Raw genomic sequence first — 19,742 nt, 5'->3', positions numbered from 1 at the left:
TATCCACTGTTCACATCTTGATGTGATATTGTGTTACCTGTCTTTTATCTTTGCATATATTTTCCCATTTTTTCTTTTTAACAAAAATGAGGTCATATAATAGTATCACAAACATTTATAGTTACTTATTTTGAGAGAGAGAGAGTGCAAGCAGGGAGGGACAGAGAGAGGGGAGAGAGAGAATCCTAAGCAGGCTTTGCACTGGACATTCAGAGAGCCCAATGTGGGGCTTGAACTCACAAACCATGAGATCATGACCCGAGCTAAAATCAAGAGTCAAGATGCATAACCAACTGAGCCACCCAGGTGCCCCTATAGTTTTTTTGTAGACTAATTTTTAACAGTTATATAGTTGTCCTTGTTGATAATTTTTTGTTTTAATCAGTCCCCTGCTGTTGGATGTTGGATTTTTCCAACATTTTTGTTTTAAAACCCCACAGTTTGGAAAATTCTTAAAGATAAATCTTTATACATTCTGTCAACAACCACTATTCATCACATGCCTAATATATGGCAAGTACTGTTTGGGTCCTTGCATACAATAAGCTTATATTCTAGTGGAAGAAAGAGAAACAATAGATAAGTGCAAGTCAGATGTTGATATATGGTATGAAAGAAAGGAAGCAATATTAGGATGTTGAGAATAACATTTTCTTGATTATTTTCAAGAAATTTATCTAGGATAATATCTAGGATAAATTTCTAGAAATTATAATTTAAATCAGATACAGATAACCTCTAGAAAGGTTGTACTAGGTTATATTTTTTGTGTGTGATGCATAGTTCATGGTGCTCTCTCCAATTATAGTTTTTATAATCTGGTGCTTTTTGTATTTTAATTTGTATTTTTATGATGACTAATGAACATTTTTTGTTGTATTTATTGACCATATATGTTTTTCTTTTGTGAATTTGTCAATGCATACCTTTTGCCCATTTTCCTACTGGGTTATGTGCACGTTTTTTTGTTTTTTGCTTTTCTTACTGGCCTGTGGGCGTGAGGGATCTTTATGGAGTAACATTTTGTTATATATATAGCCACGTATTTTTTTCCTAGGGTGTTGTGGGAGGTTTGATTTTAAATATATATTTTTTAATGTTTATTTATTTTGAGAGAGACAGAGACAGAATGTGAGCAGGGTAGGGGCAGAGAGAGGGAGACACAGAATCTAAAGCAGGCTCCAGGCTCTGAGCTGTCAGCACAGAGCCCGTCGTGGGGCTCGAACTCACAAACCGCGAGATCATGACCTGAGCCGAAGTTGGACGGTCAACCTGGACGCTTAACTGACTGAGCCACGCAGGCGCCCTGAGGGTTGATTTTAAAGTTAGGTCCAAACTTATCTGAGAATGCAGACGATTTTGGAAAGATGGTGGTACCTGAGTTCAAAACTCTGGCTGTCTCATTTTCCAAGCTGTGTGCTAAAGTGATTCACTCAACTGTTAGGATAAATTATCTACGTCGGGGAAAGCCTAGCCTACTTTGGGCAGATAGAGTCTTAAACATATTTATGTTTTAGATTCTACAGTGAAGGTGAGGAGCAGATGGAGCATAGCTTGTGAGTACCTTTATGTAAGATAAGCGATCACTAGAAGGAACCAATTCTTTGTGAGGGAAGAGTACAGACAAGGAAAATTAAAACAAAATAAAGAATTTAAGTTGGAGGAAGAGGAAGAAATAGATCTAGTAGAATTTATATTCAAATTTAAGTGGACATGGAAGTTATTGTGAACTCTATTATATGTATTAAGAAAGGATTCTTGATGATCATAAAGGTATGCTTATAAAATTATGCCAAAAATTGCATATATATATATAAAAGGATTGCAAATATATATATTACAAAATTGCAAATATATATATTAAAGAATTGTTATAATAGCAACAGATTCAAAGCAATCTAAATGTCCCTCAGTGGAGAGGTGGGTAATTCAATCATGATATATCCATATAATTGATTCTCTACATAGAATATTATTTTCTTCATGCAAACCTCCTTTGTCCCATTCTCTTCTAGTCAGCTCTTATTCAGCTTATTGTAACATCCTCATGGAAGACATTTCTGACCTCCCTGACTAGATCCAATACCCCTGTCATGCTGTCTCATATCAACCTGTACCTCTCCTTAGCATTTGATAGAGTTGTAATTTTGCATTTATTTATATTATTGTAAGATTAATATATTTTACTCCCACTCAACTGTCAATTCCCTGAATGCTGGGACACAATTGGTTTTGGGTTTTAGGGCTTACCAGTATAGCCCTAAAGCCAAGTGTAGTGCAGTGAGCATGGTAAAGTAAATATTTGTTGAGTTAGATTCAGTGATATGAAGGGCAACTATTAAAAAAAGAATGGAGTAAGGCTATCAGTGCTAATATGGAAAATTTACTAGATATTCTGTTAAGTGCAAAAGTGAATGAACAGAATCCTGTCATTCTCATTTTTTACAGGGTGTAAAGATATCAGCTGATACATGCTTTCTAATTTTTTTTCTGAAAGGAAACAAAGAATAACCATCTAGGTTATAATGGTGAATTGAACACACCTCTAATTCCATTCCTTCCTTAAACCACACTAAAACCACAATACAATTTTGGTTTTATTTAAGTGATATAAATTAAGGATTTCCACTTTAGTAATATCAGACTAGATAGTGTAAATCAACCCTGACTTAAGATCACTGCAAAAGCTACACACAGGATTGTAAAATTTGCTTTAAAGGCATTCAGAAAGCTAACAAAGTAAAATAATTACCAAGTTGAGATCTGGAAAAAGGCATAAATCCAGAGAGGTAAAACCAACATTTGGGACTATTTGTCTCCTGGAGATATTAATGAATTTCAAAAGAGAGGGTAAGAGGTTGAGCAGCCCTCTTGATAGAAGCTAAAAAGTTAGGGCTCATGGCTTGCTAAGGATGATGTGAGTGCTGGTAAGTTTCTCCTCATTGGTTTGGGATCCCAGAAGGTCTCATCCATGTAAGTAAAGGTAAGGGTGAACTGGAAATAGAACAGCCCTCAAAGGGACTACAGCTTACCCTCAAATCATTTCAATCCATGAAATTTAAATAAAGTAGCCCCAGGCGCCTGGCAAAAGCAAACCTCTCTAGGCTAAGGTAACATCATGTAGGGCCTTAAATTCCTACAAATAGCCTTTCAAATATAATACGTGGCTCACAACCAAAATAACTAGGCATATGAGGAGATAGAACAACATGAATGAGAACCAGCAGAAACAGCAAAAAATAAAAACAGATGTCAGATTCTCCAGACATTGGCTTTATCAGACTGAACTTTAAAATAGCTATGCTAGGGGCTCCTGGGTGGCTCTATCAGTTGAGTGTCCGACTTAGGCTCAGGTCATGATCTCGTGGTTCTTGGGTTCAAGTCCCACATTGGGCTGTCTGCTGTCAGTGAGAAGCCTGCTTTGGATCCTCTGTCCCCAAACCCCCTGCACCTCTCCTGCTTGCTCTCTCTCTCTCTCTCAAAAGTAAATAAAATAAAAACATTTAAAATAAAATAACTGTGCTAAAAACAAAACCAAAACAATGATTACTGTGTTCAAGATCATAAAAAACTAGGTTGAAGGGGCACCTGGTCAAGCATCAGACTTCAGCTCAGGTCACAATCTCACAGTTTGTGATTTTGACCCCTGCATCAGGCTCTGCACTGACAGTGCAGAGCTTAGTTGGGATTCTCTCTCTCTCTCTCTCTCTCTCTCTCTCTCTCTCTGTGTCTTTCTGTCTTTCTGTCTTTCTCTCTCTCCCGCCCCACTGCCTCCCTGTCTCCCTCTCTCTCTGTCTCTCTCTGTCTCTCTCTGTCTCTCTCTCTCTCTCTCTCTCTGCCCCTCCTCAACCTGTGCTTTCTTTCTCTCTCAAAATAAGTAAATAAACTTAAAAAAAAAAACTAGGCTGAAAATTTTGGCAAAGAATTGTGAATTATAAAAGGAGATGTAGCAGAGTTGATAAAGTACCAAAAGAAAATGCTAGGAAGGAAAAGTAAAATAAAATTTAAAACTCTGGACAGATGAATTAACAGATTCAATAAAGCTTAAACTGAGAATAAATGAACTAGGTAAGAGGTCAGAAAAAAACAATCTAGAATGAAGGAATCATGAAAAGAAAAAATAAAATACCAAAAAGAAAGCCTAAGAGACAGAGGATACAGTGAACAGGCATATCATCTGTGTGTTTAGAGTCCCAAAGAAGAGATAGAGTCAGGGACAGAATCACTATTTGAAGAGAGAATGGATAAAAATTTTCTAAATTTGTCAAGACATTAAGCTACAGGTCGAAGAAGCTCTGTAAACCAAAGCAGAATGAATTTAAAAAATAATAATAACATCTTAAACGCATCATAGTAAAAGTACTTTGGATAACAAAAAAACTTGGGGTTGTAAATTCAAGCCCCAAGTTCGGTGTAGAGATTACCAAGTAAATAAATAAATAAACTTCTAAAACAAAACAAAACAAAACACGTCATACTTTGGTAAGAAATGGGTGTTACAATTTAGAGTAACTTTCAAGAAAAGAGAGTTTTTTTAAGTATGTAACTTTCAAGGGGCACCTGGGTGGCTCAGCTGGTTAAGCATCTGACTTCGGCTCAGGTCATGATCTTGCAGTTCGTGAGTTCAAGTCCCACGTCAGTCTCTGTGCTGACAGCTCAGAGCCTGGAGCCTGCTTCAGATTGTCTGTCTCCCTCTCTCTCTGCCCCTCCCCCACTTTCTCTCTTTTTCTCAAAAATAAACATTAGAGGGGCGCCTGGGTGGCTCAGTCGGTTAAGCGGCCGACTTCGGCTCAGGTCACGATCTTACGGTCCGTGAGTTTGAGCCCCGCGTCGGGCTCTGTGCTGACAGCTCAGAGCCTGGAGCCTGCTTCAGATTCTGTGTCTCCCTCTCTCTCTCTGCCCCTCCCCCGTTCATGCTCTGTCTCTCTCTGTCTCAAAAATAAATAAACGTTAAAAAAAATTTTTTTTTAAAAATAAACATTAGAAAAAAAAAGTATATAGCTTTCAAGTTTTAGAAAAAGTGGAACGATAGAAAAATAATCCAGAAGAATGCAAGAAGGGAGGAAAGGTACATATAACAGTAAGATAAATAGAATAAATTATCACGGTAAATGTTTCAGAAATTTTATCAAATGTAAATGGATAAAAGACAAATTATCAAGTAGGATTTTTTAAAATTTTGTTTGTTTTTTAACTTTATTTATTTATTTTGAGAGAGAGGGCATGTGCTCGAGCACGGGAGGGACAGAGAGAGAGGGAGAGAGAGAATCCCAGGAGAATCCCACTGAGGGGCTTGATCCCATGACCATGAAATCATGACCTGAGCTGAAATCACAAGTTGGACACTTAACTGACTGAGCCACACAGGCACCCCAGACTTTATGTTTTATAAGAGACAAGTTCACAGCATAAGGATACAGAAAGTTTATAAGTAAAAGGAGAAGAATAAATAATATCATGCAAGTACTAACCAAAGAAAAGTTGTTACAGATAGAGTAATATTACATGAAGTAGAATCTAAAAAATAAGATGTAACAATTTTAAATGTATATGCAATTAAATAATACGGCTTCATAATATATAAAATGAAAAATAACAGAAGTATAATGAGAAATAAAAATATTCACAAGGGGTGGTAGGAGAATTTAACACATACCTCTCAGTAATTGATGGAATAAGCAGACAGACAAAATTAGGAAGATCGTAGAAAATTAGAACAATGTAATTAATGAACTTGACCTACATATAAAGAACACTGCGTCCAACAGGTGCTGAATACACCTTCTTTTCAAATACACATAACATTTACAAAAATTTACAGAGCTAAAAGCAAGTTTCAGACGTCAAAGGATTAAAATCATAATGACTATGTTCTTTGACCACATGCAGTTAATATATAAATCAGTAACAAAAAGATAATCTAGAACACCCTCATAATATTGGGAGATTTAAGAATATACATGATAGGGGCTCCTGGCTGGCTCAGTTGATAGAACATGCGACTCTTGATCTCAGCATCATGAGTTCAAGCCTCATGTTGGGCCTAGAGCTTACTTTAAAAAAAAAAAAAATGTATACAGGGCGCCTGGGTGGCTCAGTCAGTTAAGCGTCCAACTTTGGCTCAGGTCTTGATCTCATGGCTTGTGAGTTTGAGCCCCATGTTGGGCTCTGTGGTGACAGTGCAGAGCCTGGAACCTGCTTTGGATTCTGTGTCTCCTTCTCTTTCTCCCCCTCCCCTGCTTGTGCTCTGTCTCTCAAAAATAAATAAACATTGGGAAAAAAAATTTTTTAAGTATACACACACACACACACACACACACACACACACACAAACACACTTGATAACCAATGAATCAAATAGCAGATGATGTTGAAAATTTGAAAGTATTTTGAGCTGAATGACTATGAAAAGTAGTACATATTAAAACTTGAGGACAGGCAGCACACCAGGCAGGCCTGGGTTTGGGGCTGGAGCCTAAACCTTGTGGCCATGTCAGCAGATGCTAACTGGTTGACAGCAGAAGAGAGGAAGTAAGTTATACTTGACCTTAAAGTAACAGGATGGTCAGAATTAAGTGAAAGAGATGCCATCTACAAAGAATTATTTAAAATTTTTATTTTTAAGTTTGTTTGTTTGTTTGTTTGTTTGTTTGTTTGTTTAAAGAGAGCATGTGTGAGGGGGAGGAGCAGAGAGAGGAAGACAGAGAATCCCAAGTAGGCTCCACACCTCTAACAGAGAGAGTCCCACACGGGGCTCAAATTCAAGAACCGTGGAATCATGACCTGAGCCAAAATCAAGAGTTGGACGCTTAACTGACTGAGCCACCCAGGTGCCCCTCCTTCAAAAATTTTAATCAGGCATTTGGCTTCATTTCCTGAGTTGCCCTTGAAGCAGAAAAGATGAATCATTACCCAGAATGGTTCAGTGTGTGCAGCAAGGTCCGAGTGACTCTCCTCTGTCATGACTGTGGAGAACTGACCAAAAGATATGAAAGTGGTCAAGCTTAATGACTAATCAGCTGCTTCGGTGTGAGTTCTTCCAAAATGCATATAAAATCTTGCATATGTCTTAGTTGCAATGTTTTTTTAAGGCATCTTCCACGAACAAATTAAGTTGTAAATTTAGTTCATCTTATACTACATTTGTAGTATAAAATCAGTGCTTAAACTCAAACCGATTTAAACTTGGGGGGGAACAAAAATTGGGTGTATCTAAAGCCATGCTTAGAGGAAAATTTATAGCTTTAAATACATATTTGGAAAAGGAGAAAGGCAGAAAGTCAGCATCTATCTCAAAAAGTTGACAAAGGGTAGATAGCGCTTTACACCTAAAGAAAATAGATGTCACGAAATAAAAAGAATATTGTTACAAAATAGGAAAAAAGATACAGAAAAGCAGTAATAACCAAATTGTGCTCTTAAAAGAGACTTAATAAAATTGATAAATCCCTGGTAAGACTTACCAAGTAAACAAAATGGAGACATCAGACCCTATAGACATTAAGAAAATAATGAGAATAGGGGTGCCTGGATGGCTCAGTGAGTTAGGCATCTGACTTCGGCTCAGGTCATGATCTCCCAGTTCATAGGTTCGAGCTCCTTGTCAGGGTCTGCGCTGACAGCTCAGAGCCTAGAGCCTGTTTTAGATTCTGTGTCTCCCTCTCTCTGTGCCATCCCCCCATCAAAAATAAATAAATATTTTTAAAAAAAGAATGAGAATAAATTTATACCAGTGAATTTTAAAACTTAGATGAAATGGACAGATTCCTGAAAAACGTAACTTACCCAAACTGACACCATATAGAAAATCTTAATAATTACAGTCCTAACAAGAAACAGGATCTATAATTTAAAAAAAATTTTATGAAGAAAATTCCAGGTGAAGATAACTTCACCAACAGATTTACCAAACATTTAAGAAATAAACAACACCAATCTTAAACAAATTCTTCCTGAAAATAAAAAGAAGAAATGCTCCCCTATAATTTAGTGAGGTTAGTATAACTATGATCCTAAAATGTGAAAGGACATTAATCCTAAACAAAACATCATCAAATTGAAACTAGCAATATACATAAAAGAATTCTGCCTCCCAACCAAGTTGGAAGATTTAACATTAAAAATTTAATCAGTATTACTAATGTAAAATCTTAATACTAGTGGAAATTGCGAGAGGGGTGTATGTGAACTCCATAGAGTCTTCACTACTTTGCTGAATGTCTAAAACTACTCTAAAATAAAAATTTTATTTAAAAAATCAGCATAATTCACTGCATTAAAAACCATAGATGTAGAGATAGCTTTAGGTAAGATTCATCCTTCTTTTGCAATAGATCCATTAATCTAGGCTTGGAGAGGAATTCTTTAACATATTTATAAAAGCCTATTGCAAACATCATATGGCAAGATGTTGAAAGTTCTCCTTAGTGATTGGGAACAGGTAAGGATGTCAGTTATTAATATTTCCATGTAATACCGCATTAGAAGTTATACCCAGTAGGGGCGCCTGGGTGGCTCAGTCGGTTGAGCATCCGACTTCAGCTCAGGTCATGATCTCGCGGTCCGCGAGTTCGAGCCCCGCGTCAGGCTCTGTGCGGACAGCTCAGAGCCTGGAGCCTGTTTCGGATTCTGTGTCTCCCTCTCTCTCTGACCCTCCCCCATTCATGCCCTGTCTCTCTCTGTCTCAAAAATAAATAAACGTTTAAAAAAAAAAAAAAAAAAAAGAAGTTATACCCAGTATAATAAGGCAAGAAAAAGCAACATAGGGTATAAAGATTAGAAAGAGAGAAACAAAGCTATCATTATTTATAGGTGATTTGACTGTGTGTAGAGAAAATTCAAAGGAATTTATAGATTATTAAAATCAACAAGGGCATGTAGCTGCTGGATACAAAGTTAATAAGCAAAAATCATTTGTGTTTCTATTACCAGCAACAAGCAAAATGAAATTTTAAAGGTGCCATTTACAGTATTCTCCCTAACAATAAATCTGACAAGTGGTGTGTGATACCTCTAAGCAACAAACTATAAAACATTATTAGAGAAATTAAAGGAGATCTAAATAAATGGAAAGAAGTAAAATGTACATTGAGTTTTAGAAAACTCAATATTGTAAAGGTATGTTATTCCCAAATTGATCTGTGGATTCAGTACAAAGTCAACTATTAACAGACCATTTGACTGTAAAATTTATATGGAAATACTGAGGATAGATTCTAAAATTTGTATGAAAATGCTGAGGATAGGTTCTAAAATTAGTGTGGAAATAGTTTAAGTCTTGAAGAAGATCAAGGTTTACTGCAAAGCTAGAGCATTTAGGATTATTAGTGCAAGGACAGATGAGCACTGAAACAGAGTAGAGAATCCAGAAACATCACAGCATTTGTGGACACTTGATTTACACCAGAGGTGGTCCTGCAGAGTAGTGGGGAAATGATGGTATTTTTTTTTTTAATTTTTTTTTTCAACGTTTATTTATTTTTGGGACAGAGAGAGACAGAGCATGAACGGGGGAGGGGCAGAGAGAGAGGGAGACACAGAATCGGAAACAGGCTCCAGGTTCTGAGCCATCAGCCCAGAGTCTGACGCGGGGCTCAAACTCACGGACCGCGAGATCGTGACCTGGCTGAAGTCAGACGCTTAACCGACTGCGCCACCCAGGCGGCCCATGATGGTATTTTTAATAAGTGTTTTGGGGATATCTGAGAAAAAAATTAAACCTGACCCATATCATATTTCAAACACAAAATAAATTCCAGACGGATTAATACATTCATATATGAGGCGCACCTGGGTGGCTCAGTCAGTTGAGCATCCAACTTCAGTGCAGGTCATGATCTTGCAGTCTGTGAGTTCGAGCCCCGCATCGGGCTCTGTGCTGACAGCTCAGAGCCTGGAGCCTGTTTCAGATTCTGTGTCTCCCTCTCTCTCTACCTCTCCCCCACTCATGCTCTGTCTCTCTGTCAAAAATAAATGAACATAAAAAAAATTTTTTTAATAATTCATTTATGAAAGGCAAAAAAATAAAGCCTCTAGTATTTATAATACAAAATATCTTCATGACCTTGTGGGACGAGGACAATTTCTTAAATACAGGTAACAGAAAACACTTACCATATGGAAACTATTGATAAGTTGGACTACATTAAAAGTAAGAATTTATATTTATCAAAAGACCCTCTTAAGAGTGTGAAAAGTCAAGGTACAGAGTGGGAGAGGGTATTTGCAACACAATCAACAAAGAGTTCACTTGAAGAATATATGAAGAACTCCAGGTCAGTTAGACGAGACTTGAATAAGTACTTCACAAAAGAGAATATCAAAATGGTCTGTGAAGATATAAAATATATCCATCCACATTAGTGATTGTGAAAATGCAAATTAAAGCCACACTGGCTGATTCTATACACCCACCAGATTGGCTAAAATTAAAGATGAATTAAAGATGACACCAAGTGCTGGCCTGGACGTGTAGCAGCGGGAATGCTCATACACTGAAATATAACTTCATACGTCCACTTTAGTAGATAATATCTAACTTATCCAAAGTTGAACATATACATACCCTGTAACTGATCGTTCTAATTCTAGGAATGTACTTAACAGAAATAGCAGTAAAGAGAAACTCATAGGAATATTCATAGCAGTTGAATTCACAATAGCCAGAAATTGGAATTAGACCAAATAACCACTGATGGTAAAAAGCAAAATTGTGGCATATTCATATGGTGGAATTGTATACCATAATGACCGTGAACTACAATGGGCAAAACATGGATCAGTCTTACAAACATAATGTTGAGCAAAAGAAGCCAGACACAGAAATACATATTTGATTGTTCTAAATACAGAAAGTTAAAACACAATGAAAACCATAGTGTTTGTGGATACCCACACGCTTACATGGTAAAACTATAAAGAACAGCAAGAAAGTGATTTCAATAAAGGTCAAGAGAGTGATTTTCTTTGGGAAGAGAGAGACATTTTACATTTGTTTTGTGCACTTTTCTGTATGTTTATCATACCTCACAATAAAAAAGTGATAAACCTAGAAAAATGTGGAGATTTTTATAGGAACTTCTAGAAGCTGGGAAACATGAATAATTTGTGTTCGTCACTTAGCTAATTCAAGAAAGCTAAAGTAATGTGGAATGCTGAATTATAGCACAGAATCCTCAAAAAGCAAAGGAATTGGTAGTACCAGTTTCTAGAATTGGGACTGGGTTAGGGGGAGTAAGGGGATGGGCACTGAGCTAAAAAAAAAAAAAAGACTAGGTGGAAGCTGTTTCAAAGGCAGTTAAAATCCTAATTGCCACTGGGCAGTTGCCTCTCCTCCAGGTCTGGAGGCAAATCTCTAAAAAAAAGTGTAACCAAAGAATTTCTGGGTTAGGAATACAGCTGAGGGCATCATTACCTGGACCCAAACCAGTGAATTAAGCAGCCATGTGCATCCTCAATACTGATAAAGAGAATTCCCTAACAAAAGTTCACCCTGATCACAACCTGTAAAGCTCCAAGTCTGCAGTCTACCTGGCAACTCTGAGAGCCTTTTAGGCCCTCATTCCTAATCAGGAGCCGACACCAAGGATTACCATCCACCTCAGGAAAGTCTTGGAGTCAGTCAAACAACAATACAAACAGCAAAAAACAATGTGAATGAACTTGAGATTCTCAAGAAAATATAAAACTTAAAAAAGGAAAACCTATAATATCTCCAAAAAGGTATAGGAAGATAGTGAATCCATTAAACAAAAACATATTGCTCTTATTACGAGATTTGTAGGCTGTTCATTCTGTCCTTTGTTTTTTGTTCCTTGTTTTCAGCATCGTTTTGTTGCTTAAATAATATCTTTTTCTTTGTCTAATTTTATTTTCATGATTTGTGGGGATGGGATATGTTCGATAAAAACAGATGTGAAATAATGTAAAACTATAAACTTTAAGAAATGGAAAACTGCTGACAAGAAATTTGTAATTTAATGTTCTATCATGATACCAAGGATATCTCTTCTGAGCTGATAAAGATAGTAGCCTGCTTCTCTCATTGCATTTCACTTTGATTTTTTTTCCTCTCTTCCATGTAAACTTAAATTTCTCTTCTCATATTTCTATCTTCATCTCCTTGTTTCTTGGTGTCTCTTCTCCCTGAAGATCACTACATTTCAAGCTATCGGAAAGGTATCCGACTAAAATGTGCTAAGAGCTTACTACTCGCTGTCTGTCACACACAGTCTATTAATTTTATTGGATCTTTTTAGTTGTAGTTGAGTAATTTCTGACAGGCTCTCCATCCTCCCTTTCTGTTTTAATGTGAGTGTTTTCTCTGGACCTGCCATATAATTCTGCAGGATATTGAGAGCTGGAGGGGTGAGGAAGGAGAGACCATGTTTCTCTTTCTGACTTTTGAATGTGGTCACCTGGTGCATGCCTGGACCTTGGCTTCTCATACGTGAGCTGTTTCCTGAATCATAGATGGGAAAAGGCCATAAAATGTTGTGGTAACTTTTTTTGATGTTGCTTTATAAAGACCTTACCCATCATCATGATTTGTACCACACAGTTGTCTATGGTAGGCAATAACTCACCAGTCTGTGAGTAAGTGAGGATTATAGAATGAAAGTAGCCCTCACTAAGTTCAGGAGAGCTAGCTGTATATATGCAGAAGACAACTGCTTGAATCATCACTTGCCATTTGGCAGGCCAAACCCTGCATCCTAAGGTGGCCCACAGCATTTGCAAAAGAGATCTTTGCTGTAGCAACTGTCTTTGTTTATGTGTATATTTCATTCTTTGCTGTGTTCTACATTTCAGAACCACAAATAAGTTCCTACCTTTCATAGATCCATCCAGTCTGTCTTTGTTGTGACCCCTCCATTTTTACTTCCATCTTTTTTTCCCCCCTTCTTCTGGGTTGTTTTCTCTCTTGCTCCTTAGAACTTCCTGGGATTTTTGTTTGTTTAAACAAACTTAGGCCTTGATTTCTTTTTTTAAAACAATAATTTCTGTAAGTTAGAAAGATACTTCATCCTGCATATTTTAAAACTAACCTTGTTAACACATTCTTTTAACTCACTTATTCTTTGTATTCTTTAAGGAGGCACTACAGTTCGAAAGGAGATCATCAAGAATAAAATCAGAGCCATTGGGAAGATGGCACGGGTCTTTTCAATTCTGCGGTGAGGATAAATCTGTCATTACAGTATGGGATAAAAGTATTTTGAGAGACAATTAGAAGTTGATTTTAGAACAGTTTTTTTTAGAATTAAAGTGCAGTACGATTGGATAGGTCTTCAAAGCGGAGTGCAGATTGAATCTGACCTATCTGTTAAAGTGACTAGAAATGTTTTGGCAAACATTCATTTGGTACAAGCTTAGGTATAGTGAATGGAGTGATTTAGTGTGAATTCTTGGATCCAGATTGCCTGTTCACATCCTGGCTCTACCTCTTCTTAGCTGAATGGTTTGGAGCCTCAGTTTCCTTGTCTGTAATAGAGTGACAACAACAAGACCTGCCTTATACGGTTATTAGGAGGATTAAATGGTATGATATATGGGAAACATTAGAACAGCGGCTGCCTATTAAGTACCTCTAATTGAGAAGCAAGAACTGGTTGGTGGTTTAAAATTGGAATATTTTCATAAAACATCTGTTTCTTTGGGTCAGGGAAGGGGTAGGAAGAAGGAGAACCTGTCCTCCATCTCTGTGCATCCTTTCTTAACTTCCTTCTAGTATCTTTGAACTGCTGAGTGGTGGACACCCTGGCGTTAATGCAGGACTTTCACCTTCCTTTGCAGGGAAGAGAGTGAGAGTGTGCTGACTCTCAAGGGCCTGACGCCTACAGGGACACTCCCTCTAGGTGTCCTCTCAGGAGGAAAGCAGACTATTGAGACAGGTGAGTCTGAGAAATACTGCTTTCATGGAAGATGCGCTCCCATTACCCAGCAGTCAACATAAAATCTAAAATTAGGGCTTCTTTGAAGAAATGATACTGGAGCAATTGGACATCCATTTGGGGGAAAAGTGAATCTTGACTCTTCTCTTTACATATGAAAATTAATTCAAAATGAATTATAACTTAAATATAAAAGATAAAAACAATAAATCTCCCGGAAGAAAGGACAGAGAGTATTGGGGTAGATAAAAAGTCCTTATATAGGACACAAAAAGTGCTAACCTTAAAAGAAAAAAAATCAACTAAATTCCATAAAACTAAGAATTTCTAAAAAAAAAAAAAAAACTTAAGAATTTCTATTTACAAAAATATATGATTAAGAAAGGGAAAAGGCAAGCCATTAACTGAGAAAAGATTTTTTGCAATATGTATGTCTGACAAAGGGCTTGAATTCAGAATATATAAAGAACTACAAACTCAATAAGAAAAACACAACTAATGTTTTGTTTTGTAATTTTTTTTAATTAAAAAAAATTTTTTTTAACGTTTATTTATTTTTGAGACACAGAGAGACAGAGCATGAACAGGGGAGGGTCAGAGAGAGGGAGACACAGAATCTGAGACAGGCTCCAGGCTCTGAGCTGTCAGCACAGAGTCCGACGCGGGGCTCGAACTCACGGACCGCGAGATCATGACCTGAGCCGAAGTCGGCCGCTTAACCGACTGACCCACCCAGGCGCCCCTGTAATTTTTTTTAATGTTTATTTTTGAGAGAGAACAAGAGAGGCAGAGTGCAAGCGGGTGAGGGGCAGAGAGAGAGGGAAACACAGAATTCAAAGCAGGCTCCAGGCTTGAGCACAGAGCTTGACGTGGGGCTTGAACTCACAAACCGTGAGATCATGACCTGAGCCGAAGTCAGACGCTTAACCGACTGAGCCACCCAGGCCCCCCACACAACTAATGTTTTTAATGTCAAAAGATATTAACAGGCACTTCACAAAAGAGGGTATCAAAATGGCCAATGAGCATATGAAAAGATGCTTAATAAAGTTATCTGGGAAATAGATATTAAAATCGCAGTGAGATGCCACTACATATTCACCAGAATGGCTAAAATTAAAAGCCTAATAACACCAAGTGTTAGTGAATTTATGGACAAGAGAACTAGATACATTGTTGGTGTACTTGGAAATTGGTTCAGCCACTTTGGAAAACTGTTGGGCAGTAAAGCAAAAACATATGTCTTACCCTGCAACCCAGCAATAAGACCTGGTATATATTGAAAAGAATCAGCGCGTATGTCCTCCAAAGGAAAGGATAGGCATAAGAATGTTCACTGTGGCTTTATTCATAATAGCCCCAAACGGGAAACAACCCAAATGTTCAGCAATAGTAGAATAGATAAATGTGTTCTATTTATACAATGGAATACTACACAGCAATGAAAAATCACATTACGAATACATGCAAAAACAGGGTTGAACCTCACAGACATTATGGTAAACTCAAAAAGCTAGGCACAAAATGGCACAGACTGTCTGGTTTACAGAATGTTCAAGAATAGGCAAACTAGCCAAATGGTAATAGAAGTCGGAATAGAATGGCACTTCCTCTGGTGGGAGACTAATTGACCCCGAAGGAGCAGAAGGGACTTCTGGAGTATTGGGGGTGTTCTGTATCACTCTCTGGGTAGTAGTTACACAAGTGTATTCATACATAAAAACGTATAGAGCTGTGCACTTCAGATTCGTGCACATGATGTGCCTCACCTAATGTATATTTTATACCTTAATTTTGGGTGTTAGAATGTCTCAGAGAGGGAGTTTGCCTCTGCCTACAAGCCATGTTCTACTCCACTGCCATGTCACCTATCCAAACAGAGTGTCTGTTCTAAAAAGTGTGTGGGTGCTGGCTTGTAAGGAGAGGGCTTTATGGAACCCTGGAATGAAAAGATCGATATTTGTCAGAATAGACATAGATCTGGTCAAGCAAGACAATTAATTCTAGGCACAAAAACTGGAGTCGAAGCATTAGCAACTTAGAGTTTCACTGCTTTTTGCCCCCTTATTTTATTGGATTGTTTCTATTTAAGTTTTTTTTTTTTTTCTTGTCATCCCATTACTTACAGGAATCCTTTCCATTTTGTGGAAAGTCCATTGATGTTGATTACTAGGAACAAGCCCCCTTTTCCCCTTTCTTTTTATAGGATTGATTTTCTCCTTCTCTTTCAAATTAAATACTGGAATGTTAGAGTACAGCTATTTAGAAGGAGGAAATAAACATTTTCTCCTTGGAAGTATATAACTAATTTTCTTAATTTGTTTAGTTTCATAAAAAGGATCAGTAAACTATTTCAGGTTGAATTTTTTCTCTCAAATAAATGTGCAGTTTCTTGTGAGGCAATACTTCCCACTGTTACTTTGGTAATTAGTCATGTGAGCTACTCTGAGAGCAGTTTTGGTAGGTTGGAATTACTTGGAACACCATGGGTGAAGAAGAAGGGAGTGTCTTCTACAGCCTTTCTTGAAAAGTTTTGGAAACTTGCTGACCCACAAAGTTGTTTTAATCTGGACCTTGAAAGAGCAAATCAGAGATGAATAATGAAGAGAATTTTATAGATGTGTTGTTTGGAGATTTGTTTGTTTATAATCTTTGATCTGCCTTCTGTTCTCAGTCCCAAGTATATTGTTTTCTTCATTCCTAATTGGAATATTAGTGTTTTAATCACATAAGGTTTTTCATTGATAGACATCTTCAGGAATGTGTAAGAACAGAACTGAAGGTGGAGCCAGCTTTTTAGACTTCCTCATCTCTCTCACTGATTGACAGGAACTGAGCTTATTTTGTCATTTTCCCATCAGAGTCTCAGTTCTGTAGGTTCATTGGCAAACTGGAACATTAGCTAAAAAAGGCCTTTTATTGTTCTTGTAACTTTTTAAAAAATTATTTATGTGATTTAATTTTATTTTTTAATATAATTTATTGTCAAGTTGGCTAACATGCAGTGTGTACAGTGTGCTCCTGGTTTTAGGGGTAGATTCCCATGATTCATCGCTTGCATCCAACACTCAGTGCTCATCCCAACAAGTGCCCTCCTCAGTGCCCATCACCCATTCTCCGCTCTCCTCTACCCTATTGTTCCTGTAACTTTACTTGGAGACCTTTCAACCAACAATATCCCATATGGCCTTATAGCATGCATTCACTTACATCTTACCTTGTTCCACGAGGGAATTGAGTAAGTTACAGTACACACATAATACAGGGAAGTAAAGTAAAGTAAAGAAGCTGGGAATTTGGAGCACAAAGGAAAACAAAACAAAACAAGCCAATAGCCACAACTTTTACTACAAGCTTCCTAATACCAAAATAAAGAGGAGTGCCAAGAACTGAACAGATTCACAAAGACCATAAAATAAAAAAACAGATTAGGTATAAATTGGACTACATCAGAATTAACATTTGTGCTGCAAACTGAGCCATCATCAAGAAAGTAAAAAGACAAGCCATGGAATGAGTGACAATATTAACAATCATGCATTTGATAAGGGACTGGTATCTAAAGAATTTAAAGAACTCTTATAATTGAATAATAAAAAGACAACTCGGGCAACAACAGATGTTGGCGAGGATTCAGAGAAAGAGGATCTCTTTGGCATTGTTGTTGGGAATGCAAGCTGGTGCAGCCATTCTGGAAAACAGTATGGAAGTTCCTCAAAAAAACTAAAAATAGAACTACCCTATGACCCAACAATTCACTGCTAGGTATTTATCCAAGGGATACAGGCGTGCTGTTTCAAAGGGACACATGCACCCCCATGTTTATAGCAGCACTATCAACAATAGCCAAAGTATAGAAAAAGCCCAAATGTCCATCGATGGATGAATGGATAAAGAAGATGTGGTGTATATATACAATGGAGTATTACTCGGCAATCAAAAAGAAAGAAATCTTGCCATTTGCAACTACGTGGATGGAACTGGAGGGTATTATGCTAAGCGAAATTAGTCAGAGAAAGACAAATATCATATGACTTCATTCATATGAGGACTTTAAGAGACGAAACAGATGAACATAAGGGAAGGGAAACAAAAATAATATAAAAACAGGGAGGGGGACAAAACAGAAGAGACTCATAAATATGGAGAACAAACAGAGGGTTACTGGGGGGGTTGTGGGCGGGGGGTGGGCTAAATGGGTAAGGGGCATTAAGGAATCTACTCCTGAAATCGTTGCACTATATGCTAACTAATTTGGATGTAAATTTAAAACAATAATATTTTTAAAAAGAGAGGATTAACCCCCCCCCAAAAAAAGACAACTTAATTAAAAAATGGGTAAAAAAGTTGAGTAGACATTTTTCCAAAGACATACAAATGGCCAATAAGCATGTGAAAAGTTGTTCAACATCATTAGACATTAAGGAGATACAAATCAAAACCACAATTAGATGCCACTACACCCAGTAGAATAATAACAAGTGTTGGTGAGGATGTGGACAAATTGGGACCCTCATACGCTGCTGGTGGAAATGTGAAGTGATGTGGTACTTTGGAAACCAATCTGGGAGTTCTTTGGATGATTAAACATACAGTTGACCTTATGAGCAGCTGTTTCACTTGTAGTTAAATACCTTAGAGAAATGAAAACATAGTCACACAAAGACTTGTACACAAATGTTCATAGCAGCATTTTTTTCTTTTTTTTAATTTTAAAATGTTTTATTTATTTTTGGGAGAGAGTACAAGCGGGGGAAAGGCAGAGAGAGGGGGACACAGAATCCAAAGCAGGCTCCGCACTGACAGCAGTGAGCCCTATGTGGGGCTTGAACTCATGAACCATGAGATCGTGACCTGAGCCAAAGTCAGATGCTCAACTGACTGAGCCTCCCAGGTGCCCCAAAGCAGCATTTTTCATTAGAGCCAATAAGTGGAAACAGCCCAGATGCCCATCACCTGATGAGGTGGATAGTCACAGAATAGAATACTATTCAGTCATAAAAAGGAATGAAATACTGATGCAGGTTTCAACATAAATAAACCTTAAAAATATTAGACTGAATGAAAGAAGCCAGTCACTAAAGTCACATATTGTGTGATTCCGTTTATATGAAATGTCCAGAACAGGCAAATCTGTAGAGGCAGAAAGTAGATTATTGGTTGACTCTAGGATCGGGGGAAGGGAGGCGGGAGGTAAATAGGTTTCTTTTTGGGGTGATGAAAATGTTCTGACCACAGACTGTCCTGTTGGTTGTACAACTCTATATCAAATTGTACACTTTAAACAAGTGAATTTTATGGTGTATGAATTATATTTCAGTAGAGAAAGATATTTCAACAAAGAAATAAAATTTCAATAAACATAATAAAATAAGAAAAATCTATATAAATATGAATAAATAAAATAAACCAGTTTCTCAGTTTTATGGGACTATTTCTTATAATGTCCTTTAATGCAGGCTGGTATCTAAATACCCAATGCAAAAAGCAGTTCTAGGAGGACCCAAAACAGTGCAATACTAGTACATATTTTACCACATAGCTTTTAAACTCCAATTAGAACAACAATCTGTATACAGTTTCAGGCTGCACTTTGTTCGTCAGCTTTGTAATACCACCAGTGATATACTGTTTGAAGGCACTATTGTTTTCTTGTGAAAGTTTATTCTATTTGAGGAGATTAGGGAGGGTGTGACATTGCTTTACCACAGGCCTACAAATAGCTGACATATTTAAGCACTTGATAAATTGATTCCAAGTTTCCATTTTTCACATTGTGATAGGAAGTTAACTGTCAGTTCTTCCAGTTTCTCCTCTCTTATTGACACATAAAACTTCAGGACAGCAAAC

The 19,742-nt window shown here is 37.3% G+C and overlaps 1 protein-coding gene across 3 annotated transcripts in view; it reads left to right on the top strand.

Annotated features, from left to right (window-relative positions):
- The window catches only part of PPP3CC (protein phosphatase 3 catalytic subunit gamma), a 99,233-nt gene that overhangs the window by 76,614 nt on the left and 2,877 nt on the right, over positions 1-19,742 (top strand). For all 3 annotated transcript variants that reach the window (XM_047854809.1, XM_047854808.1, XM_047854807.1), the window contains exons 11-12: positions 13,094-13,175; positions 13,795-13,892. In XM_047854809.1, coding sequence (XP_047710765.1) covers positions 13,094-13,175; positions 13,795-13,892 — 180 coding nt within the window. The remainder of the gene's footprint in view (positions 1-13,093; positions 13,176-13,794; positions 13,893-19,742) is intronic.

This window comes from Prionailurus viverrinus, chromosome B1 (genome assembly GCF_022837055.1).
Source record: "Prionailurus viverrinus isolate Anna chromosome B1, UM_Priviv_1.0, whole genome shotgun sequence".
Lineage (NCBI taxonomy): Eukaryota > Metazoa > Chordata > Mammalia > Carnivora > Felidae > Prionailurus > Prionailurus viverrinus.
Note: the sequence above shows the minus strand (reverse complement) of the source record. Positions and strands in the feature narration are given on the sequence as shown.